Source organism: Tachyglossus aculeatus, chromosome 3 (assembly GCF_015852505.1).
Source record: "Tachyglossus aculeatus isolate mTacAcu1 chromosome 3, mTacAcu1.pri, whole genome shotgun sequence".
Classification (NCBI taxonomy): Eukaryota; Metazoa; Chordata; class Mammalia; order Monotremata; family Tachyglossidae; genus Tachyglossus; species Tachyglossus aculeatus.
The window spans coordinates 37,675,820-37,701,650 of record NC_052068.1 but is presented as its reverse complement, the minus strand read 5'-3'; the positions used below and the strand labels follow the sequence as shown (position 1 = coordinate 37,701,650).

Below are 25,831 nucleotides of genomic sequence, written 5' to 3'. Positions count from 1 at the left end.
TTCAACAAAGGGCTGTTCCAATACTTTCTCCAGGCTTAATTGTAGGGAGAAGTCCAATTTTGTCATGTACTCTCCCAAAATCTTATTATTATTCTCTGCACACAGTAAGCCCTCAGTAAATACCATTGATTTTTTTTTTTCCCCAGTGGGTTGGGCGGTGGGGAGGGGTTAGAGTTAGAGGACTTCAGAAACTGTAGCAGGACAGGGGGTATCTACTTGTGCTCACTGTGGGCAGGGAATGTGTCTGCTATTATCATCAATCGTATTTATTGAACGCTTACTGTGTGCAGAGCACTGTACTAAGCGCTTAATACGATTGATGAAGATATTATACTGTTTTCTCCCAAGCGCTTTAGTATAGTGCTCTGCACACAGTAAGTGCTCAGTAAATACGGTTAAATGACTTGACCCAGTCTTCCCTACCCTGCTCACTTTCACCTTCCCAACAAATCGATGCCCCTTGAGGGGGGCCCTTGGTTATGCTTTGCGCTGTTGTGATGTCACTTCTGACATGATTGTTTTGATGTTTCAGGTAAGAGAAGAAAAAAGAAGAAATTCCAGCTTGTTAAATACAAAGAGTTTGTAAGTGGTTGGATTTCTATCTGTAGTTAGTCCCGATAAAGTTAGCCAGTGGCCAGGTAGCCATCCTAATTCCCAGCCTCAGCCTAGATACTAGATACCGCTGTAGACTTAATTTGCTGAATTCCAATCCTTTAGCCATGCCCCCACCCCTCCACACTGTCATTCTGGCATCACTTAGAAGAATAGAATGAATGAGCTCCCCCTCCTTCCCCTCTCCATCCCCCACACCTTACCTCCTTCCTTTCCCCACAGCACCTGTATATATGTATATATGTTTGTACGTGTTTATTACTCTATTTATTTATTTTGCATGTACATATCTATTCTATTTTATTTTGTTAATATGTTTTGTTTTGTTTTCTGTCTCCCCCTTCCAGCCCACTGTTGGGTAGGGACCGTCCCCATATGTTGCCAACTTGTACTTCCCAAGCGATTAGTACAGTGCTCTGCACACAGTAAGCGCTCAATAAATACGATTGATTGATTGATTGATTGAGCTCTGCAGAGCGTTTGCTAGCTAGCCATTGCTGAATATCCTTGGGAAAAGGGTATGTCAGAGTTAGGGAACCCCAGCACCTTTTTGTCTGCCTCACTGAGCATTCCTACCAGAGGATGCATTTCGTGGCTCAATGGAAAAGAGCGTGGGCTTTGGAGTCAGAGGTCATAGGTTCAAATCCTGGCTCTGCCACTTGTCATCTGTGTGACTTTGGGCAAGCCACTTCACTTCTCTGTGCCTCAGTTACCTCATCTGTAAAATGGGGATTAAGACTGTGAACCCCCCGTGGGACAACCTGATCACCTTGTAACCTCCCCAGCGCTTAGAACAGTGCTTTGCACATAGTAAGTGCTTAATAATATGTCACCCCCACCCTTTCCTTTGTGTTCACTCGAGTCTCCACGTTGGTGATACCCACTCCACGTATATGACATATTCATGTCATTCCCGTGCCTTTCATTCTTTGCTTTAGAAGCAGTCAACTAAGCCCTGGCTAATGCTTCCAGCTAGTTTGGGCCTTTTTCCATATTCATGTAGGGACACCCTGGCCTCGAAGTTCAGGAAGTTCTTTTCCCTTCCCCCTTTGCCAAGAGATGTTGGAAGTGGGGAAAAAAGCCCCTTTATTAGTGAAGGGCCTAGGGAATCCTGAGGGCCAAAGTGGGCAAAGCTGTCATTGTTTCTGGAACATGCCCTGGTTTTGTGGCATGTCTTTGACTTCCTGTTTCTCCATGGGGTTCTCTGTTCCTTGTGTTTTTGTGTAGGCTTTCCTCGGGGCCTTTCCCCATTTTTGTCCATCTCTTCCCCTATTCTTGGGTGTGCGTGTGTGTGTGTTTCTCTTCCTATTTGCCTCTCTTTCTCTTCCCTTCTGTTCCCCTCACCCCCATTCTCTGTATCTTTGTCACTCCTCCTCAGTGATTTCCTTCTCACCCCCATGACCATCTTTCCCTGTTGCTTGATGCCTTGGTCTGCCCCTGGCCGGCAGGTCAGTTTTGCAGTGACCCACACATTTCACTCTGACTCCAAAGCATTCAGTTGTAGAAGCTGATTAATAGTTATTTCCTCCTTTTGGATGTTTGGTCAGACCCTTGGCATTGCCAATGAAGACTGCCCTTTTTTGCAGAGAATTTGCCTAGCCCCTGGAAAAGGCACTGAATTTTCAAAGAAGAAATTTTACCTAATCAGGGTAGACACTACTTTTTCCTTTGTTTTTAGTTGAACCCCCAAACTCAATGCTGATGGCCCTGTGACTGTGAGAGGAACAAAAAGGAGGGGGATTATAAAGTAATAGGTGAGGGAAGGAAGAATCTCACCTTTAGGGCCATTTAACTATGTGGCTATTGGTTTTCTTTTTTCTTTTTCTTTCAGGAAATGATTCCTATTCCTTATCCAGGTAAGATGGTATCAATGTTGAAAAAAAAAAGTTGAAACAGAGGTAATATGTTTTAAAGCCATTTCCAGAAAGTACTTCATTTCTTTTAACTTCGGTCTTGTGGAACAACAGAATAGCTGCTTTTCCAATTGCTGCTTTATCTGTTGACTTGGATTTGGGTAGCTTCTAGCAGAGGGCCTAGGAATTCGTTTCTTGAATTGGAAGGTGTCTTGAAGACGGAATGTGAGAGGGAGGGCGGTCTAGATAGAAACCAGTAAGAGTCTGAGAGGGAGGTCTAGATTGAAAGAACTTGGAAAGGTTCCACAGATCTTGCGAAGAAGTTTGTGGCCTTGTGGCTTTCTTCTAGACTGTGAGCCCACTGTTTGGTAGGGACCGTCTCTATATGCTGCCAACTTGTACTTCCCAAGTGCTTAGTACAGTGCTCTGCACACAGTAAGCGCTCAATAAATACGATTGAATGAATGAATGAAAGAATGAAAGACCACAGGACTCTGGGAGTCAGAAAAAATGGGTTTGAGTTCAGCTTTGTCACTGGACAGCTCATTTCTCATCTATAGCAATGGAATAAGATGGATTCTGGCAATAGTGTGGGTTAGGAACTGTGAATGATCTCATAAACTCATTTCTATGCCCCAGTACTTAGTTGCATTGTAAGTACTTATTATTATTATTCATTCATTCATTCAATCGTATTTATTGAGCACTTTATTTTCTCCAGAACGTCTGGTCTTCTGCCACGCTCTCTTACCTTCCTAACGGTTCTTCCGTTATTGTTCTTATGGTTTCTATCTATCTACCTGGACATGTTTTCCCTGGACTTTTCCTAGCATTAGTGTCTTCTTCAGAGAATTAGTCCTCCTGATGATGTGTCCAAAATATGCAAATCCAAGTCTAGTAATTTGGCCTTCAAAGGTCACATTGGCTTAATTTGCTCCAAAACCCATTTGTTGGCTTTTTGGACAGTCCACAGTATTCACAAAAGCCTTCTCCAACACCACATTTCAAAAAAGTGGATGGTCTTTCTCTCCTGTTCTTTCACTGTCTAGCTTTCAGATCCATACATTGTCACCAGAAACACTACAGTGAGCACTTACTGTTTGCAGAGCACTGTACTAAACACTTGGAATAATATAATATAACAGTTGGCAGATGCATTCTACCATTGGGGAAAACAATGATCATTTTTACAAGGCCTAAGTGATTCTAAAATCAACCTTGGATTTATTCTAGGGCTCAGTCTTGGGCTCCACAGCAGATTTTTCATACCAGGAGCAGTGAGTGAACCTTTAGAATTCCAGTGATCTGTACAGAGAAACTCCCCTCTGCTTCTGCAGATCTTTAAAATATAATTGTGATAATTTGGTCATAATTTCAAAATAACCAATGTTTCTATCGCTAAAAATGGGGGGACAGATTCCCTTGACTTTGGAAATTACGGAATGATATCTATAGACCAGTAGCCTGCTTGTAATGTAAAAAAAAAAAGGAATTAACGATGAAGGTTTTATTGGGCCCCCCTTTTCTGTTTCCAGATATCGACCTGAGCGGTCATATCATTGATATTGCCGACCGGATGACAATAAGTGACGTCAAATGCTTCGTTCGGAAGAACAACATGACTCCGGTCATAATGGATCAGATACTTCACGATCACTTGCACGACACAGCAGAGCAAAAAGTGCAGTTGCTTCGGCGCTGGTACCAATCTCACGGGACGAAAGGGGCATTCAGAACTCTCATCACCAGCCTCAGAGAAGCCAAACTGTGCGCCGTCGCGGACGAGATTATGAAGTCAGTGGAGGGGGCTGAAAACGGGAACACCCACGCCTCCGTGGCAACGTCAGGCGAGGCCTAAGGTGACCAGCGGTCATTAGGTCCTGCTAGATATGAAGTCGATATAAGCGCCTACTCAACATTGCGCTGGGTTGACCGACGGTGAGATTGCCGGGGATTTCGTACCCAGTCGTCACCGTCTGAACTGAAAAATGGTGGGCTCACCTAGGATGAGGCTTAAACTCATCTTTCAACACTCAGGGAGTAACAGGACCCAAGCAACGTAGGGGACGGAAGAACACCTACCTACACTAATCACCCCTCCTCACTCTGCATCCACCCTCCTCTCTCCCAGCCCTCCGGAATGAAGCTCAGAGTCTTTCCTGCTTATTCCCGCTTATAAGCCAGGGATTTCTTTGCAGAGTGGTGACTGGGGGCGGATGGGAGGAGCTAGCGGGGAGAGAGCCCCAAAATGTGTCCCTACAGAAGCTGCTGGGGACCTCACGTTTACATGAAAAGAGCCTCCAACCGATTCAGGAGCTGCAGGGTACGTTCATTCATTCAGTCGTATTTATTGAGTACTTACTGTGTGCAGAGCACTGTACTAAGCGCTTGGGAAGTACAAGTTGGCAAAATATAGAGACGGTCCCTACCCAACAGCGGGCTCACAGTCTAGAAGGGGGAGACAGACAACAAAACAAGCCATATTAACAAAATAAAATAAATAGAATAGTAAATATTCATTCATTCAATCATATTTATTGAGCGCTTACTGTGTGCAGAGCACTGTACTAAGCGCTTGGGAAGTCCAAGTTGGCAACATATAGAGACAGTCCCTACCCAACAGGGGGCTCACAATCTAGAAGGGGGAGACAGACAACCAAACAAAACATAGTAACAAAATAAAATAAATAGAATAGTAAATATTCATTCATTCAATCATATTTATTGAGCGCTTACTGTGTGCAGAGCACTGTACTAAGCGCTTGGGAAGTCCAAGTTGGCAACATATAGAGACAGTCCCTACCCAACAGGGGGCTCACAGTCTAGAAGGGGGAGACAGAGAACAAAACCAAACATAGTAACAAAATAAAATAAATAGAACAGTAAATATGTACAAGAAGGTCTTGGAGATCACCTCCTGGAAGCTGTGCCTCAAAAGTCTCCCCCAAACCTCAATTTGAACTCTCTCAGGTCTAAATATAGAGTGGAAGGATGCATCCTCTCTTGAAGATTTTTTGTATTTTAGAAATGGTTAGCCCTTAGAAGCTTGATTGTCAGGACAGGGTGGAGTCCATTAGAGCAGTGATTCCATCCCAGTGGGAAAGATCAGGAGAAGCAGCGTGGCCCAATGGATAGAGCACAATCCTGGGAGTCAAGGGGACCTGGGTTCTAATCCCAGCTCCACCACGTCTGCTGTGTGACCTTGGGCAAGTCTTTTCACTTCCCTGGGCCTTGGTTACCTCATCTGCAAAATGGGGGTTAAGATTGTGAGCGAGCCCTATGTGGGACAGGGACTGTGGGCCAACCTGATTAGCTTGTGCGCACCCCAGTGCTTAGTACAGTGGCTGGCACATAGTAAGTGCTTAAAGAACACCATAAAATAAAATAAAGAAGGTCAAAGTAGGCTCAGTGCTCATCCTTCACCAAAAATGGGAAAGGCTACGGCAGCTGCTACTCCAGGTTACCACGGCTCCGGCTGTGACTGGACTCTAAGTCGTGAGGAGCCTGAAAGTCTGCTCCTCTATCCACAGTATCCTGCTACTCTTTGTTTTGATTTTATATGTTTATGTTGCCTTTTATGCTGTTTTAAAGGTGTTTCATCGCTCTTTATATGCCTATCACCATTCCCCTCCTTCCCCCCTGCATTCGTAGGTTATAAACCCAGGGACCCTGTCTAATGCCCACCCGTGGACTTGTTCCCAAAGTTTAGTATAGCGCTCTGCACAGAGTAAGCACTTAGTGAATACAATCACCACCAGTATTTGGACCTCGGGGCCCCTGACGGGAGCACACCACATTCAAACCCTTCCCAGTAATAATAATGATGGCACTTAAGTGCTTACTATGTGCAAAGCACTGTTCTAAGTGCTGGGGAGGTTACAAGGTGATCAGGTTGTCCCACGGGGGGACTCACGGTCTTCATCCCCATTTTACAGAAGAGGGACCTGAGGCACAGAGAAGTGAAGTGACTTGCCCAAAGTCACACAGCTGACAATTGGCGGAGCAGGGATTTGAACCCATGACCTCCGACTTCAAAGCCACCAGAGCACAGTGCATTCCCACTGGCGAGGGGCTCCCATGGCCAGAGGGCCAGAGTCTTGGGACTTGTAGGCCCCAGAAGGCCCTTTAATTCATTCAACAGTATTTATGGAGTGCTTACTTTGTGCAAAGCACTGTACTAAGCGCTTGGAAAGTACAATTCAGCAACAGAGACAATCCCTACCTAACAACGGGCTCACAGTCTAGAAAGGGGGAGACAGACATCAAAAGAAGTAAACAGGCATCAATAGCATCAATATTAATAAATAGAATTGTAGATATATACACATAAAGTAAATAGAGTAATAAATATGTATGTATAAACAAGTGCTGTGGGGCAGGGATGGGGGTAGAGCAGAGGGAGGGAGTTGGGGTGATGGGGAGGGGAGGAGGAGCAGAGGAAAAGGGAGCTTAATCTTGATGGCTCAGAAGCACAGTGGAAAGAGCCCGGGCTTTGGAGTCAGAGGTCATGGGTTCAAATCCCCGCTCCGCCAGTTGTCAGCTGTGTGACTTTGGGCAAGTCACTTCTCTGTGCCTCAGTTCCCTCAACTGGAAAACAGGGATTAAAACTGTGAGCCCCCCGTGGGACAACCTGATCACCTTGTAACCTCCCCAGTGCTTTGCGCATAGTAAGCGCTTAACAAATACCATTATTATCTGCAAAATGGGGATTAAGAGTGTGAGCCCCATGTGGGACAGGGACTGTGTCCAACCTGATTAACTTAAATCTACCCCAGTACTTAGAACAGTGCTTGGCACACAGTAAGCATTCAACAAGTACCAATATTATTATTATTATGGTTGTTAATCATTATTAGAAGCTGGAGGAAGACCAATGGAGCCTGTGCAGGAAAACACTTTTAGTTTAACCTTGGTAGGCCTGGTTTCCAGCGACTACAGGGCAACAAGTGAAAGATGTCTCGCTGTCCCACAGGAACAGGAAAAGAGACAGACACACAGGAGTTATAGAGACAGGGAGCGGCTGAGAAAAGCAGCGCTTAGAACAGTGCTCTGCACATAGTAAGCGCTTAATAAATGCCGTTAAAAAAAAAACGGGAAGAGAGGGCAGGCATGAGATTGAATGGGGGGAAATGGGGCAGAGTCATGTATGCACACCCAGAGCGGCATAGCCTAGTGGAAAGAGTCAGACAAGTGCTTAGTTCAGGCCTAGGAACCAGAGGACTTGGGTTCTAATCCTGCACTGCCACTTTGCTGTGTGACCTTGGGCAAGGCACCAAACTTCTCTGCGCCTCGCCTGCCTCACCTGTAAAATGGGGATGAAGCCTGAACCCCTGACAGGAGCTCCAACGTGATTAGCTTGTATCCACCCCAGTGTTCAGTACAGTGCTTGGCACATAGTGAGCCCTTGCCAAATACAATTAGAAAAACCAGAGATATAAACATCTACAGATGTATCAGCTCAGATACACCAAAGGCTAAAGCCCTCGCCGTGACCCACCCACCTCTGCCAGAAGCAACAGCTACGGCAAACTACTTTCTGCGATTTCCTGACGTGGCCCTCTTAATAATAATAATAATGATGGCATTTATTAAGCGCTTGCTACGTGCAAAGCATTGTTCTAAGCGCTGGGGTGGTTACAAGGTGATCAGGTTGTCCCTCGTGGGGCTCACAGTCTTAATCCCCATTTTACAGATGAGGGAACTGAGGCATAGAGAAGTGAAGTGACTTGCCCAAAGTCACACAGCTGACAATTGGCAGAGCCGGGATTTGAACCCATGACTTCTGACTCCAGAGCCTGTGATCTTTCCTACTGAGCCACGCTGCTTCTCTTGCATCTAGTTCCCCTGTTCCGGAAACATGCAGGGAGCTGGTGGATGGGAGGATCAGGGTGGGGGCGTGGGGGGAACAGTGGAGCGAGGAGGGAGAGTTGCAGGAGGAGAGGTGGCTTTCTCTCCTCTCCCAGACTGAAAAAGCAGAATTTTAAACTGGCTGGACCTTTTCCTGGTTTTGTATGGAGATTTCCCCTAAATCCATGTCAATCCAACCTAATACATGACAAGTGGGCATTTAGTAGGTGAAAGGCAACTCCAGCACTGTGTGGCTCAGTGGAAAGAGCTTAGGTTTTGAGTCAGGTCGTGGGTTCAAATCTCAGCTCTGCCAACTGTCAGCTATGTGACTTTGGGCAAGTCACTCAACTTCTCTGGGCCTCAGTTCCCTCATCTGTAAAATGGGGATTAAAACAGCCCCCCGTGGGACAACCTGATCACCTTGTAACCTCCCCAGCGCTTAGAACAGTGCTTTGCACATAGTAAGCGCTTAACAAATACCGTCATTATTGTTATTATCCTGGCATTCTGATTCCACTGTGCCACAGGCCTCGGTTCGACCGCGAGGAAGCGTCTCTCTATTGCCGGTTTGGATGCACTGAATCTGCTTTGCTGCAGTCAGTACTAGGTTGGAGATGGGCTGATCCCAGATTTCCAGCCTGTCTAGGGCTCTCTTTCCCATCTCCCTGAGGTATTAGCTCCATCTGCTGCAACGTTAGGGCAGAGAGGCTGTGGACTGTGTATGTGTTTGTGTGTGTTTGCATGTGTGCGCATTTGTGTGGTTGTTGCGGTACCTCATGGTGAGGTAGTGAAGAAAAATGAATGCTGACTGGGCTTAGAGATTTCTTAGAATCTCTGTCCCCTCACCCCCAAAACAACTCTAATATCCAGCTATCATAACCTAGAATGGCCTGAATTAATCAATCAATCAATCGTATTTATTGAGCGCTTACTGTGTGCAGAGCACTGTACTAAGCACTTGGGAAGTACAGGTTGGCAACATATAGAGACAGTCCCTACCCAACAGTGAGCTCACAGTCTAGAAGGGGGAGATGAAGGGGACCAGCAGGCCTCAATCAATTCATTCATTCATTCATTCACTCAATCGTATTTATTGAGCGCTTACTGTGTGCAGAGCACTGCACTAAGCGCTTGGGAAGTACAAGTCGGCAACATATAGAGACGGTCCCTACCCAACAACGGGCTCACAATCTAGAAGGGGGAGACAGACAACAGAACAAAACTTGTAGGCAGGTGTCAAAATCGTCAGAACAAATAGAATTAAAGCTGTATGCACATCATTAACAAAATAAATAGAATAGTAAATATGTACGAGCAAAATAGAGTAATAAATCTGTACAAACATATATACAGGTGCCGTGGGGAGGGGGAGGAGAGGGAGAGGAAGGAGGGGGCCCAGCCTGGGAAGGCCTCCTGGAGGAGGTGAGCTCTCAGTAGGGCTTTGAAGGGAGGAAGAGAGCTAGCTTGGCGGATGTGCGGAAGGAGGGCATTCCAAGCCAGGGGGAGGACGTGGGCCGGGGGTCGACCGCGGGACAGGCGAGAACGAGGCCCAGTGAGGAGGTTAGCGGCAGAGGAGCAGAGGGTGCAGGCTGGGCTGGAGAAGGAGAGAAGGGAGGTGAGGTAAGAGGGGGTGAGGTGATGGACAGCCTTGAAGCCGAGAGTGAAGAGTTTTTGCTTGGTTAGTAGGTTGTCAATGCTATTTCTTGAGCGCTTTCTATGTGCACGGCACAGACTGTGAGCCCGTTGTTGGGTAGGGACCGCCTCTATATGTTGCTGACTTGTACTTCCCAAGTGCTTAGTACAGTGCTCTGCACACAGTAAGCGCTCAATAAATATGATTGAATGAATGAATGAATGTATTAAACGCTTGGGAGAGCACAGTACAATAGAGTTGATAGAAGTGTTCCCTCTCCACAAGAAACTTGCAGTCCACACGGAGTTGGCATCACCGTCTTTACCCCAAGGCTCCAGGGTGATGGGATTCACACTTTCCAATCTTTTTGTCCACTTTGGAGGGATGAAAGTCCTCAAAGGCCACCCTTGTGGACCCTGGCCACTTTCCTGAGGGACTTTTAATCCTATTTCATTCAATCCTATTTATTGAGCACTGACTGTGTTCTAAGCACTATACTAAGCGCTTGAAGCACTGTACTATTTCTGGTTTGCAGGAGGCTCCCACCCACTAGTGGCAGCAGCAGCCATAAACCCTCCATCCCAGAAGTTGCTCCAAAACCTGCAGACACAGTGAGGGAGGCCCGACTTCAAGCCACAAGGGCTTTGGGTGCCCTGTCGACTTCACCCACGGGCTTGAGTCATCCCAGCAGAAAAGCATCTCCTGAGGCAATGGAATAACAAGAGAAGCACGAGAAGCAAAAGAAACCAGCAGCAGCATGGTTTCTAAGGGGCAGGGAAATGTGTCTGCCTTGGTTTACAAGGATGGAACAGGCCTGAGGTGTGGGGAGCCACAGGTATGGATCTTAGCCTCAGCTTGACTCTTCTGTAAAATGGGAAGGAAACTTCTTGTAGCCTGGTTCGAATTGAAGAGCATCATGAGCAGTCAATAGACAGGGAGCCACAGGCCTGGATCTTAACCTCAGCTTGACCCATCTGTAAAATGGGAAGGAAATTTCTTGTAGCCTGGTTCCAATCGAAGAGCATCAAGAACATTCAAGAGACGGATATAGAAAGTTTCCCAGTTGTGGCCGGTGGTAATCCTTTCAGCATAGAGAGGGCTCCTTTAACCCTTAATTGCACAGTATGGCTAAAGAAGATCACAATAAAATGGGGGGGGGGGGGGGGGGGGGGGGTCTGAGATTTTTAGGGTTGCCATTGTCAAAAGTTCATACATAATCCCCATACCTCTCTCCCACCACACACATACGCGTACACACAAACACGCTCACGCACGTGTTCACCAAAAAAAAAAAAAAATACCAGCATATTACCCTCTCCTCACCTGTTCCCTAAACTCTAGGGACTTTTCCAAGAAGACATTATACTTCCTGAATTGAGAGTCGTGAAATGAAAGGTGAGGAGATGTGTGGTGTGCCCGGGAATTCCCCAAATGGGTTCTGCAATAATAACCACTCAGCAACCTAAAAGGTTGAGTCATTCCAGCCAGGGCAACAAGAAGTGTTGGTTTTCCCCGACTCTACGAAAAGTATATTCTGCTTGCCCCAGCCCCAACGCAGCCCCAGATCAGCCTCCTTCAGTATCTTAAAATATCGCAATTATTATTATTATTACTTAAATGGAATTTCTGTAGAGACCATTTTGAACTACATTTAGTCTCTCTTTCTTTCAAGGGTGTTTTTAAGCTCTTTCCAGTTATCAATACTTCACCCCTAGGGTCCCCTCTCGTTGTTCCTTTTGGATCTCAGGAGGGTGATTTTTCAGTCATTAGGGCTTCCCAAAGTAGTCATTTCCAGACTCTTCATTTCCTCTATACTGTCAACTCGTTGTGGGCAGGGAATTGTGTCTCCCAACTCTGGGCTTAGTACAGTGCTGTCCACACAGTGCATATACAAAATACTGTCGAGTCATTTCCGATTCACAGCGACTTTATGGACTTATTTTCTCCGTAACATCCTATCTTCTGCCATAAACCTTCATCTCGCTAACAGTTATTCAGTTACCGTTGTTAGGGTTTTAATCCATCTAGCTGCTGGTCTGCCTCTTCCACATTTTCCTAGAACGTTTCCTAGCATTAGCATCTCCTCCAGAGAATTAGTCCTCCTGATGATGTGTCCAAAATATGCTAATCTAAAATGGTTCATTTGGCCTTCCAAAGATTACATCGGTTTAATTTTCTCCAAAACCCATTTGCTAGTTTTTCAGGCCATCCGTGGTATTCGCAAAACCCTTCTCTGACACCTCATTTCCAAAGAATCGGCGCTCTTTGTATTCTGTTTCTTCACTGTCCAGCTTCTGCATTTCATTCTTTCAATTGTAGTTATTGAGTACTTACTGTGTGCAGAGCGCTGTACTAAGCGCTTAAGTAGGCACTCAATAAATAGCATTGATCGATTCATTCATTCAGGTATCTCCTCTGGTGGTTTTCACTAGCACTGTCTAGCCCTTGAGAGCTTCTGCACTGCCCTGAACCTTTCACACTGCAGTGCTAGTGCAGTCCTCTAGACTGTAAGCTCGTTGAGGGCAGGGAACGTGTCTGCTTATTGTTGTATTGTACTCTCCCAAGTGCGTAGTAATAATAATGATAATGATGATGGTATTTGTTAAGCGCTTACCTGTGGCAGGCACTATACCAAGCCCTGGGGCAGATACAAGCAAATCGGGTTGGACACAGTCCTTGTCCGACATGGGCTCACAGTCTTAATCCCCATTTTCCAGATGAGGTAACTGAGGCCTAGAGAAGGGAAGTGACTCGTCCAAGGTCACACAGCAGACATGTGGCAGAGCTGGGATTAGAACCTGTGACCTTCTGACACTTAGGCCCCTGCTCTATCCACTATGCCATGCTGCTTCCCTACAGGACAGTGCCCTTCACACAGTAAGTGCTCAATAAATGTGATTGATGGATCAACTGACTGACTGACTGACTGACTGCTATATAGTGAGCACCCTCTGGGTACAATGCACTATATTATTATCATAATCAGCATTATTGTTATTTTTGTTACATGCTTACTATGTGCCAAGCATTATAGTAAGTGCTGGGGTAGATACAAGATCATCAGATTGAACACACTCAATCTGATTAGATTCAGATTAGAGAAGCAGTGTGGCTCAGTGGAAAGAGCACAGGCTTTGGAGTCAGAGGTCATGGGTTCATATCCCGGCTCCGCCAATTGTCAGCTGTGTGACTTTGGGCAAGTCCCTTCACTTCTCTGGGCCTCAGTTCCCTCATCTGTAAAATGGGGATTAAGACTATTAGCCCCCTGTGGGACAACCTGATCACCTTGTAACCTCCCCAGTGCTTAGAACAGTGCTTTGCACATAGTAAGTGCTTGATGAATGCCATCATCATCATTATCATCACTCACTGTCCCACCTGAGCTCATAGTCTAAGTAGGAAGGATGGGATTTAATCCCCACTTTACAGATTAGGGAACTGAGGCACAGAAAACTTCAGTGACTTGTCCAAGGTCACACAGCAGACAAGTGGTTAGGATTAGAACCCAGGTCCTCTGACTCCAAGGCCCATGCTCTTTCCACTAGGCCATGCTGTTTTAAGTGATCAGGGAATTACAGCAAATGGACAAGATACATGAGAAGCAGCGTGGCTCAGTGGAAAGAGCCTGGGCTTTGGAGTCAGAGGTCATGGGTTCAAATTCCAGCTCCGCCACTTGTCAGCTGTGTGACTTTGGGCAAGTCACTTAACTTCTCTGTGCCTCAGTTCCCTCACCTGTAAAATGGGGATGAAGACTGTGAGCCCCCCGTGGGACAACCTGATCAGCCTGTAACCTCCCCAGTGCTTAAGACAGTGCTTTGCACATAGTAAGCACTTAACAAATACCATTATTATTATTATTATTATCTCCTCACCACAAGAGACTGACAATCTAATGGGGAAAGACAGATATTAAAGTAATAATAATGATAGCATTTATTAAGCACTTACTATGTGCAAAGCACTGTTCTAAGTGCTGGGGAGGTTACAAAGTGATCAGGTTGTCCCACGGGGGGCTCACAGTCTTCATCCCCATTGTACAGATGAGGGAACTGAGGCCCAGAGAAGTGAAGTGACTTGCCCGAAGTCACACAGCTGACAAGTGGTGGAACCGGGATTTGAACCCATGACATCTGACTCCAAAGCCCGGGCTCTTTCCACTGAGCCACGCTGCTTCTCAGCGTGTATTTGCAAGACATGCAATCAGAATAAATAAATTGAATGCTTGATTTACTTGAATATGCATATATATACGAGTGCTGAGGATGCTATAAATAGATGCGTTAATTTTAGGGGAAATCATTGTGTCGGTAAAGCTCAGAATGTTGGTAAATTAATCATTAGGAAAGGCTGGTTGGAGAGGGTGGAGCTCTGGACTGTAAACTCACTGTGGGCAGGGAATGTGTCTGTTTATTGTTATTTTGCCCTCTCCCAAGCGCTCCGTACAGTGGTCTGCACACAGTAAGCATTCAATAAATGTGATTGAGTGCATGAATGAATTGCTTCCCTCAGCTTCAACTACCATCTCTCTGCAGATGATTCCCAAATCTACTTCTCATTCATTCATTCATTCAATCCTATTTATTGAACACTTACTGTGTGCAGAGCACTGTACTAAGCGCTTGGGAAGTACAAGTTGGCAACATATAGAGACGGTCCCTAACCAACAGCGGGCTCTTCTCCACCCATGACCCCTCTCCTCTGCAGTCCTACATTTCCTTCTGCCGTTGCTTAGAACAGTGCTTTGCACATAGTAAGTGCTTAATAAATGCCATTACTATTCAGGACATCTCTACTTGGCTGTTCCACCAACACCTCCAACTTAATATATCCCAAATGGAACTCCTCACCTTCCCACTCAAAACTTTCCTATCACTGTAGACAACCCCTCATCATCATCATCATCATCAATCATATTTATTGAGCGCTTACTGTGTGCAGAGCACTGTACTAAGCGCTTGGGAAGTACAAGTTGGCAACATATAGAGACAGTCCCTACCCAACAGTGGGCTCACAGTCTAAAAGGGGGAGACAGAGAACAAAAGCAAACATACTAACAAAATAAAATAAATAGAATAGATATGTACAAGTAAAATAAATAAATAGAGTAACAAATATGTACAAACATATATACATATATACAGGTGTCGTGGGGAAACGCTTCGGGAAGCGCTCCACCCTCCCCATTTCACAAACCCATAACCTTGGCATTATCCTTGACTCATCTCTCTCATTCGACCCACAAATTTGGTCTGCCACCAAATCCTGTCCGTTCACGTGGCTCAGTGGAAAGAGCTCTGGCTTGGGAGTCAGAGGTCATGGGTTCAAATCCCCGCTCCGCCAATTGTCAGCTGTGTGACTTTGGGCAAGTCACAACTTCTCTGGGCCTCAGTTCCCTCATCTGTAAAATGGGGATGAAGACTGTGAGCCCCCCGAGGGACAACCTGATCACCTTGTAACCTCCCCAGCACTTAGAACAGTGCTTTGCACATACTAAGCGCTTAATAAATGCCATCATTATTATTATTATAACCGTCACACCATATTCTACCGCATTTCTAGAATCCACCCCTTCCTCTCCATCCAAACAGCTACCATGCTGATTCAAGCATTTATCACGTCTCTCCTTGACTAACGTTATCAGCCTCCTCACTGACATCCCTGCCTCCAGCTTCTCTCCACCCCAATCTGTACCTCACTTGGCTGTCTGGATCATTTTTTTAAAAAAAAGCATTCTGCACACATCTCCCCTCTCCTCAAAAATCTCCAACAGTTGCCCATCCATCTCCGCCTCAAACAGAAACTCCTTACCGCTGGATTTAATACACTCAATCAGCTCTCCCCTTCCTGCCTAATCTTCTCCTCTCCCACTACAACCCACCTCTTATACTTCGCTCCTCTAGCACCAATCTACTTTCTGTACCTCAATCTAATTCAATAAATAGAATTATAGATATATACACATCTTCCTCACACATCTTCCCTCTGGCGTGGAACTCCCTTCCACATCAAATTTGACAGACCACAACTCTTCTTATCTTTAAAGCCCTAATAATATGATTTCTCCTCCAAGAAGCCTTCTCTGATTAAACTCATCTCCCTACCCTATTCTCCCTCCCTTCTGAATCACCTACACACTTGCATCTGTACCCCTAAGCCCTTTTCATTTATTCATTCAATTGCATTTATTCATTCATTCATTCAATAATATATCTTGAGCGCTTACTGTGTGCAGAGCACTGTGCTAAGCGCTTGGGAAGTAGAAATCGGCAACATATAGAGACGGTCCCTGCCCAACAACGGGCTCGCAGTCTAGAAGGCAACCAAACAAAACAAGTAGACAGGCTTTTATACCCCTCTCCCCAGCTCTCACAACACTTATAGCCTTAAGCTCTGCTGCTTCCCTGATCTGCAATTTATTTTAACACCTCTCTCTCCAACTAGATTGTAAACTCCTTGAGGGAAAGAATCATGTCTACCGACTCTATTGCATTGTACTTTTCCAAGCACTGAGTACGGAGCTCCGCACATAAAAAGGGTTCAATAAATGCCATTGATAGATTCACGGGTTCCCCTGAGAAACTGATGCCAAATTATAGTAGTTTTGCAGAGTGGCACTTATGATGTCATCAAGTGTAGCTTGTGTGATGTCACATGGTATCTCCTATTATGCTATTTCCCGGTGCCAAAAGCGCCCATCCTACTCTCATCCACTGAACCAGTTCTCTGTTACAAAACACTTGGCCAGAGCACTTATGATGTCATCACGTGTAGCTTGTGTGATGTCACATGGTATCTCCTTTTATGTTATTTCCCGGTGCCAAAAGTGCCCACCCTACTCTCATCCACTGATGAGTCTCATCTTTTAGACTGTGAGCCCACTGTTGGGTAGGGACTGTCTCTATATGTTGCCAATTTGTACTTCCCAAGCGCTTAGTACAGTGCTCTGCACACAGTAAGCGCTCAATAAATACGATTGATGATGATCCACTGTACCAATTCTCTGTTACAAAACACTTGGCCAGAGCACTGGGGAAATAGCCAGACGGTGGCAGTAAAAACCAAGAAATAAAAAAGGACTCCAACAGCAGCTTGATATTTCATAAATCACTTTATTCTTATAATAACAATAATAATGACATTTGTTAAGCGCTTACTATGTGCACAGCACTGTTCTAAGCGCTGGGGAGGTTACAAGGTGATCAGGTTGTCCCACGGGGGGCTCACAGTCTTCATCCCCATTTGACAGATGAGGTAACTGAGGCACAGAGAAGTTAAGTGATTTGCCCAAAGTCACCCAGCTGACAAGTGGCAGAGTCGGGATTTGAACCCATGACGTCTGACTCCAAAGCCTGGGCTCTTTCCACTGAGCCACGCTGCTTCTCATTCTTCAAGATTCAGCCCTGCTCCAGAACTCAGGCAACAGATTGGGGTCAGTCCCTCTCCCAAATGGGGCTCACTATGTGCCAAGCATCATGCTAAATGCTGAGGCAGACACAATTCTTGTGGAAATAGGTTCTCTCCACCTTCAGAGAATTACTAAGGTCACATCTCCTCCAAGAGGCCTTCCCCAGTCAAGCCCTCTTTTCCCCGGCTCACTCTCATTCATTCATTCAATCATATTTATTGAGCGGTTACTGTGGGCAGAGCACTGTATTAAGCGCTTGGAAAGTACAGTTTGGCAACAGATAGAGATAATCCCTACCCAACAATAGGCTCACGCTCTAGAAGGGAGAGGCAGACAATAAAACAAAACAAGTAGACAGGCATCAATAGTATCAAAATAAATAAATAGAATTGTAGATATATACACATCATTAATAAAATAAATAATAATAATAATAATAATGGCATTTATTAAGTGCTTACTATATAATAATAATAATGGCATTTATTAAGCGCTTACTATGTGCAAAGCACTGTTCTAAGCACTGGGGAGGTTACAAGGTGATCGGGTTGCCCCACGGGGGGCTCAAAGTCTTCATCTCCAATCAATCAATCAATCAATCAATCAATCAATCATATTTATTAAGAGCCTACTGTGTGCAGAACACTGTACTAAGCACTTGGGAAGTACAAATTGGCAACATATAGAGACACTCCTTACCCAACAGTGGGCTCACAGTCTAGAAGGGGGAGACAGAGAACAAAACCAAACATATTAACAAAATAAAATAAATAGAATAGATATGTATAAGTAAAATAAATAAATAGAGTAAAAAATATGTACAAACATATATACAGGTGCTGTGGGGAAGGGAAGGAGGTAAGAAGGGGGGAATGGAGAGGGGGATGGTGGGAGAGGAAGGAGGGGGCTCAGTCTGGGAAGGCCTCCTATTTTACAGATGAGGTAATTGAGGCACAGAGAAGTGAAGTGACTTGCCCAAAGTCACACAGCTGACAGTTGGCAGAGCCAGGATTTGAACCCCTGACCTCTGACTCCAAAGCCCGGGCTCTTTCCACTGAGCCACGCTGCTCCTCATGCTGCTTCTGCTGCTACTATGTGCAAAGCACTGTTCTAAGCACTGGGGAGGTTACAAGGTGATCAGGTTGTCCCACGGCGGGGTTCACAATTTTAATCCCCATTTTACAGATGTAACTGAGGCACAGAGAAGTTAATTGACTTGTCCAAAGTCACACAGCTGAAATAGAATAATAAATATGTAAATATACACCTAAGTGCTGTGGGGTGGGGGGTGAGGTAGAGCAGAAGAAGTGAATAAGGGCCATGGGGAGGGCAGGAGGAGCAGAGGAAAAAGGGGGCTCAATCTGGGAAGGCCTCCTGGAAGAGGTGAGCTTTCAGTAGCTCTCCCTTCTGCATTGTCTATGAACTTCCATCTGTGACCTTTGGACACTTGACGTTCGTTGCACTTCATTCATTCAATCATATTTATTGAGCGCTTACTGTGTGCTGAGCACTGTACTATGTGCTTGGGAAGTACAAGTTGGCAACATATAGAGACGGTCCCTACCCAACAATGGGCTCACAGTCTAGAAGGGGGAGACAGATAACAAAACAAAACATGTACATATCTTTAAGTTATATACTATAAATTACCTATCCATATTAATGTCTGCCTCCCACTCTAGACCGAAGGCTTGTATGGGCAGGGAACATGTCTGCTAATTCTGTACAAAACAATTGTATTGTACCCTTCTAGACTGCGAGCCCACTGTTGGGTAGGGACCGTCTCTATATGTCACCAACTTGTACTTCCCAAGCGCTTAGTACAGTGCTCTGCACACAGTAAGTGCTCAATAAATACGACTGAATGAATGAATGAAAAGTACCCTCCCAATTGCTTAGTGCTCTGCACATAGTAAGCGCTCAATAAATACTGATTGATTGACTACAATCGAAACAGACACCGTCTCTGTCCTAAATGGAGCTCACAGCTTGAGGGAGGGAGAACAGGTATTTAATGCCCATTTCGTGGGTGAGGAAACGGTTGAAAAAAGTTAAGCAACTTGCTGTAGATCTCAGGAACAGGCAAGTGAGTGGCGAGGAGAGAGTGAGAGGTGTCCTCTAGGCCCACAAGGGCAGTCCTGATTCTGCTTACACTGCTAAGCTCACAGTAGAGAAAGCAAAGATTCCTTCTCAGTCAGTCGTATTTATTGATATATGTATTTACTGACGTAGAGAAGAAGAGTGACTTAGTGGAAAGAGCATAGGCTTGGGAGTCAGAGGTTGTGGGTTGTAATCCCGGCTCCACCACTTGTCTGCTATGTGACCTTGGGCAAGTCACTTCACTTCTCTGTGTCTCAATTACCTCATCTGGAAAATGAGGATTAAGACTGTGAGTCCCACGTGGGACAACTTGATTAGCCTGTATCTACCACAGTGCTTAGAACAGTGCTTTGCACATAGTAAGCACTTAACAAATACCATTATTATTATTATTGAGTGCTTACTGTGTGCAGAGCACTGTACTGAGAGTTTAGGTGAGTACAATATAACAATAAACTGATACATTCCCTGTCCACAACAAGCTTACAATCTAGAGGGGGAGATATTTCAACTGGGTCTTTCAGGATTTGATCCAGTCTCATGAGTCAGCTAATCCCAACACTCCTTCTTCCGCTATCTCCCTTCCCCAGGACAAACGAACGGGTTTGCTGGGGGTCGATATTGTGGAATGCCACTCTTAGGGCTGGTCACACCCTCCTTACAAAACCACGGGGCCAAGGCCCAGAGCAACAGTTTAGATCTAGGAGGGACGGAGGTGCAGCAGATATGGTTCCTTAGCTGCAGGTTGTGGGTGCTGGCTGCTAGCTGCTGAGTACTTGCTGATAACTGGGGCTGGGGGCTGGTGACTGGTCATTCGTGGGTCGTGGCTGGTGGCTGGGCCATCTCTTTCACCTCACTTGCCTCCATCCTATTCCATGAAAAAACGGTGGAGAAAGCACTCCCCTCCTCCTTCTGGGTTGCTCTCCAGGGAATTTTCAATAGAAGAGCTGGCTGCTTCCCGGTGAACAGATGGATATTGGCAGGTTTCTGGAAGCGAGCCTCTCCAGTCCCCTCCTGACAGTTAGAACAGTTTTTAGAGCTGGAGGGAGAAGGGGACTTGAGCTCTTCTCCTCTGTTCAAGTGCACAGCTCCAGGCTTTCCCCTCCAGGCCAAACTTCCATGATCATTTTTCTACAGCATTATTTTGCACACATCCTCCCTCACCTCAAACATCTCTGTTGGCTGCCTATTCTACTCTGCAGCAAGGAGAAACTCCTGACCACTGGCTTTAATGCGGCCGATCGGCCCTCTCCCCTTTTTCATCCTCCCTCCTCTTCTACTACATTCCAGCTCACCCACTTCACTCCTCTCAAACCAAACTGTTCACTGTGTCTCATTCTCATCTCTCTCCCACCCTGCCTCCTTCCTGAAAGTCCTTCCCCCTCCACAACTGGCAGACCGTTGCTCTCTCCATCTTCAAAACCCTCTGAAATCACATCCCTCTCCAGGAGGTCTTCCTTGATTAATCTCTCATCTCCCCACCATATTTTCCTTCTTACCACCAATGCTTAGTACAGTGCTTGACACATAGCGAGTGCTTAATAAATACCACAATCATTATTCAGTACTTCTGCATCACTTAAATACTTGGTGATTCCCACGGCAGTTATGTACCTAGGTTTAAATTCTGTTCTTTCCCCAACCGGTAATTTACTTTAATGTGTGTCTCTGGCTAAATTATAAATTCCTTCAGGGCTCTTATCTACTAACTCTATCGTACTCTTCCCTCTAAACTGTAAGGTCACCATGAGCTGGGAACACGTCTACCAACCCCTGCTGCATTGTACTCGCCCAAGCACTTAGTACAGTGCTCTGCACCATGACCTAACTGAAGGAGCGTGGGCCTGGGAATCAGAGGACCTGGATTCTAATCCCTGCCCTGCTACTCACCTGCCGTATGACCTTGGACAAGTCACTTCACTTCCCTGGGCCTCAATTTCCTCATCTGTAAATTGGGGATTCTATACCTGCTTTCCCTCCTTCTTAGACAGTGAGTCCCATGTGGGACCTGATTATCTCGTATCTGTCCCAGTACTTAGTACAGTGCTCGGCGCATAGTAAGCACATAAATACTATTATTATTATTATTATCATTAAGTGCTCAATAAATATCATTGATTGATTCACAGCACTTAGCACAGTGTTCTGCACAGAGTAAGGCCTCAGTAAATTCCTAGAGGTAAAGGCAGCTGAAGATTGAGTCTCCAGCCCCATTTCCTGGCAGAAGAGTCAGAGCAGTTTCAGAATCGGGCTGAGTCCAGTCAAGGTGCAATCCTGTTTTGGGCTCTGACTTCCCTTGAAATGAAGGGAAGTCACCCAGACTTGATTTTCTCCTTGCCTTCCCCAAAATCACTTCCCCTCCCTTCACTCTTTCTAACAATTGTGTTATTTATTAAGCACTTTGTTGCCAAATTCCAGAGTAGATACAATACAATCAAGATGGACGCAGTCTCTGTCCTGTATAGGAATTACAGTCTAAGCAGGAGGGAGAACAGGTATAGAATCCCCATTTTACAGATGAGAAAACCAAGGCACAGGGAAGTTAAGTGACTTGACCAAGGTCACACAGAGAGCAGGTGGTGGGCCGCAGATTAGAACCCAGGTCCTCTACATCCCAAGCCCGTGCTCTTTCCACTAGGCCATGCTGCTTCTCTCTGAGAGGATAACCAGACTGTGGGCCCAAACTGTTCCCTGCGGCCAACCCCCGGCCACCATGGCTCCCCCAGATCTTCCTTGTCAGGAAAGTTGGAAGAGGAGTCTCGAATGAATCATGAAGAGATTATTACTCTCTCCATCCGTATCATTTTTTTTTTATTGGTAGAAACAAGCGTCTGCTGAAATACAAAATACCTGAAAAATGAAATTGAAGAATGGGCAGTCTTGACAACTAGTGAGAATCTTGATATAATTGCCATTTCTGAGATTTTATGGAGATGAAGAAAACCAGTAGGATACAATGCTGCTGACTACCAACTCTCTAAGAAGAACAGAGATGGGCAGATAGGGGCTGTGACTGCTGGCGAAGGACAACATAAACAGCTTTAACTGGCGAGAATTATCTGAAGGTAAAAATTATATGATTTTCCCCGCAACTAGACTGTAAGCTCCTTATGGCTTCTGCTATTGTACTCCCCCAAGGGCTTAGTACAGTTCTCTGAACATAACAAGTTCTCAATAAATACTATCGATCAATTGACTGATTGACAGGGAAAATGCGCAATGAACACTGAATAAGAACAGGGAAGCTGTGAAAATTAAGGTAGTAAAACAATGGGAGATTTCAAATATTTTCACATAAACTGACCAACTAACTCCTCAGAGCCAGAAGTAGAGGGAAGGTTTTTTTTTTTTTTGAAGGGATAAATGACTATTTTCCAGAAGAACCTAGAAACCAAGACCTCTACAAAGAAACATATTTCAATTATAGAAAGATTTTCACTAGCTGCTAACCCATTTAATAATTAAAACTGAGGACTGGATGGAAGAGTTGCTTAACCATAGGGATCACATGATTAAACTTTCTGGGAGAGAGGAATAGGAAGTAACAGACAGCCCTAGAATTTGGATATACCACTTTAGAAAGGGGGAACTGTGAAAAATGCAAACCTCAGTGAGGAAAAAGATGAAATGAGTCTCCAGAAGAAGAAAACTAAAAGAAAGTTAATAGCTCAGACCAAATGCAGCCACAGAACATTGGGAAAAAAAAATCAGATGGTCAAGATGTTAAATTAAAAAGTAAAAGTTATTCAACTGGCATAAAAAATTAAAATCCTTTAAAAAATTAACCACTCAAGAGAAAGGCCACACGAACAAGAAATTAGGCTGGAAGATGATATTTCAGTTTGTGGAGGACCTTCCAAGGGCAACAAATAAATAATTAAATATTTTTAAAATGTACCAAGAAAAAAAAAAACGCTGGCTAGAGGATTGATGGGGCCATTTTGTGATTTTGTTTGGAAGATGCACTCCGGGATGACAATGGGAGAACGGAGAAACTCAATGTATTTATTCATTCAAACTGAATCAGGGAAGATCTTGAGAATGTATTTAGTAGCAGCTAAGTTTTACTATGGAGTATGGGTTACTTTGCTTTATGAGCTCCAAATCGGGGTAGTTTAACTGTAGAAACCCAAACTAGGATTAAAAGTAACCATCCTGTACTAAGAGCCATCAAAGGAAGTTATCAAAGCTATCAAACCTGGCTCTTCCCAGGTGACACTAATAAAATAAAAATAATAGTCGTGGTATTTGTTAAGTGCTTACTATGTGCCAGGCACTGTACTAAGCACTGGGGTGGATACAAGTCAATCAGGTTGGAAAACAGTCCCTGTCCCATATGGGGCTCACGGTCTCAATCCCCATTTTATGGATGAGGTAACGGAGGCACAGAGAATTGAAATGACAGGCCCAAGGTCACAAGGCAGGGATTAGAACCTATGACCTTCTGAGTGGTCATCCACTCGATCCACTCTGCCATACTGCTTCTTCCCTATAGGAGGGTGGGGGGCTCATCTTCATCCACTCCTCCAACTCAATGGGAAGGGTAAGAGTCAGCTTATTTCTTGCTCCCTAATGCTACTTTCACACCATTCCACTTGCCCCATCCCTCTCTTTCCCTTCCTTCGAACTCTAATATCATCCGCCTCTACTTCCCACTCCTTCCCACTTCAGTAAGTCATGGTAGTCTTACTGAAAGTACATCTCCTCCAAGAGGCCTTCCCTGACTAGGCCCTCATTTCCTCTTCTCCCACTCCCTTCAGCATCACCCTTGCACTTGGATCTGCTCCCTTTATTCACCCCTCCCTCAGCCCCACAGCATTATGGACATATCCCTAATTTATTTATCTATATTAATGTCTTTCTCCCCTCTAGTTTGCAAGCTCACTGTGGGAAACCCGTTATTGTGGACTATCCCACTGGTTTAGTACAGTGCTCTGCGCACATTAAGCACTCAATAAATATAATTGATAGAGGAAGATTTGGGATTAGAAACCCCAGCTAGTTGAGAGATCTGTCAAGGCTCCAAAGATCAGGGTTGAACCCAAACAAGACTATCACCAAAGTCGAAATCTAATCAGCACCATCACCTGGAAAGGATAGCAACAGACATATGGGACATGGACTAAATTCATTCATTCGCATTTATTGAGCGCTTACTGTGTGCAGAGCACTGTACTAAGCGCTTGGGCAGTACAAGTTAGCAACATATAGAGACGGTCCCTACCCAACAACAGGCTCACAGTCTAGAAATCCAGTCTGATTATTTTAGCGCTTAGAAGAGTGTCTGTGCTGCCAAATGGAACACATCCACTTCATCTCTGTTTCACTCTCTTTTGTCTGTGTTTGTGGATGTGTTGCTGACTCAGTGAATGTTCCTTAGGATGATTAGAAAGAGAAAAACTGGGACTCAAAGAGAAGTAGGGTAGGGCTAAAGGCTGTAGGGATTGCCCCAATCCAACAGGCTTGCTAGACTTTGCCCACCACACGTGGCTACTCCTACTTCCCTACTCTGTACTGGTTTTTCTTTATGATGATTCAGCTTGGGCAGTGACTTCTCTGAAAGTCATCGATAGGATAAATATTGTCCAGCCCATTCCGCAGGTGCAACAAATGCAGTACCCTTTTTCAATTGGACGCCAAAATAAGCCCATATTCACTCCTAAGTAGCCCAGATGGGACCATTGGAAGAAGGCAGTGTTTACACTAAGAAACTTGAATATCTTTTCCAGACATTTTCCGAACTACTTTGCAGAAGTGCAGTTTGGGGTAAAGGCCACTAATTATGAATCAGGGAATGAATGCAGGACTCTCAGTGACTGATTACATTGTTTCCTCGAACAGGGACTGTCCGGTTTAGACAGGACAACATTTAGGAGCATCTAGAGCCTTTCTTCAGGATATAAGGAGATGTACCAGGGGGTGGAGGAAGTGGGGAGGAGGAAATATGCATTCCCAACGTTGATATTGTCTAAGAACGGAACATTTTTGAAATATTCAGAAGACAGTTTGCAAAACAGTAGCAGGCCTTACACATGTCACACAAAGTAGCATAGCAAAGAATGCATTTATGTGCACATTCATTCTTTCATTTATTCAATCATATTTATTGAGTGCTTACTGTGTGCAGAGCAATGTACTAAGTGCCTGGGAAGTACAAGTTGGCAACGTATAGAGATGGTCCCTACCCAACAACGGGCTCACAGTCTAGAAGGGGGAGACAGACAACAAAACAAAACATGTAGACAGGTGTCACTGGGGTTATGCAAAAATCTTCTCAGGTTTATTCATTCATTCATTCAATCGTATTTATTGAGCACTTACTGTGTGCAGAGCACTGTACTAGGCTCTTGGGAAGTACAAGTTGGCAACATATAGAGACGG

General features: G+C 45.0%; 1 protein-coding gene across 3 annotated transcripts in view; it reads left to right on the top strand.

The window, feature by feature from the left end:
* FAS (Fas cell surface death receptor) overlaps positions 1-22,303 on the top strand; it is a 71,132-nt gene extending 48,829 nt beyond the window's left edge. For 2 of the 3 annotated variants that reach the window (XM_038743990.1, XM_038743988.1), the window contains exons 6-8: positions 533-582; positions 2,444-2,468; positions 4,001-4,852. In XM_038743990.1, the coding sequence (XP_038599918.1) occupies positions 533-582; positions 2,444-2,468; positions 4,001-4,323 (398 nt within the window). In that variant the 3' untranslated portion in view covers positions 4,324-4,852. Of the gene's footprint in view, positions 1-532; positions 583-2,443; positions 2,469-4,000; positions 4,853-22,271 lie in introns of those variants that run through there. The other variant, XM_038743989.1, reaches the window with a different exon arrangement.
* The last annotated feature ends 3,528 nt before the right edge of the window (positions 22,304-25,831 follow it).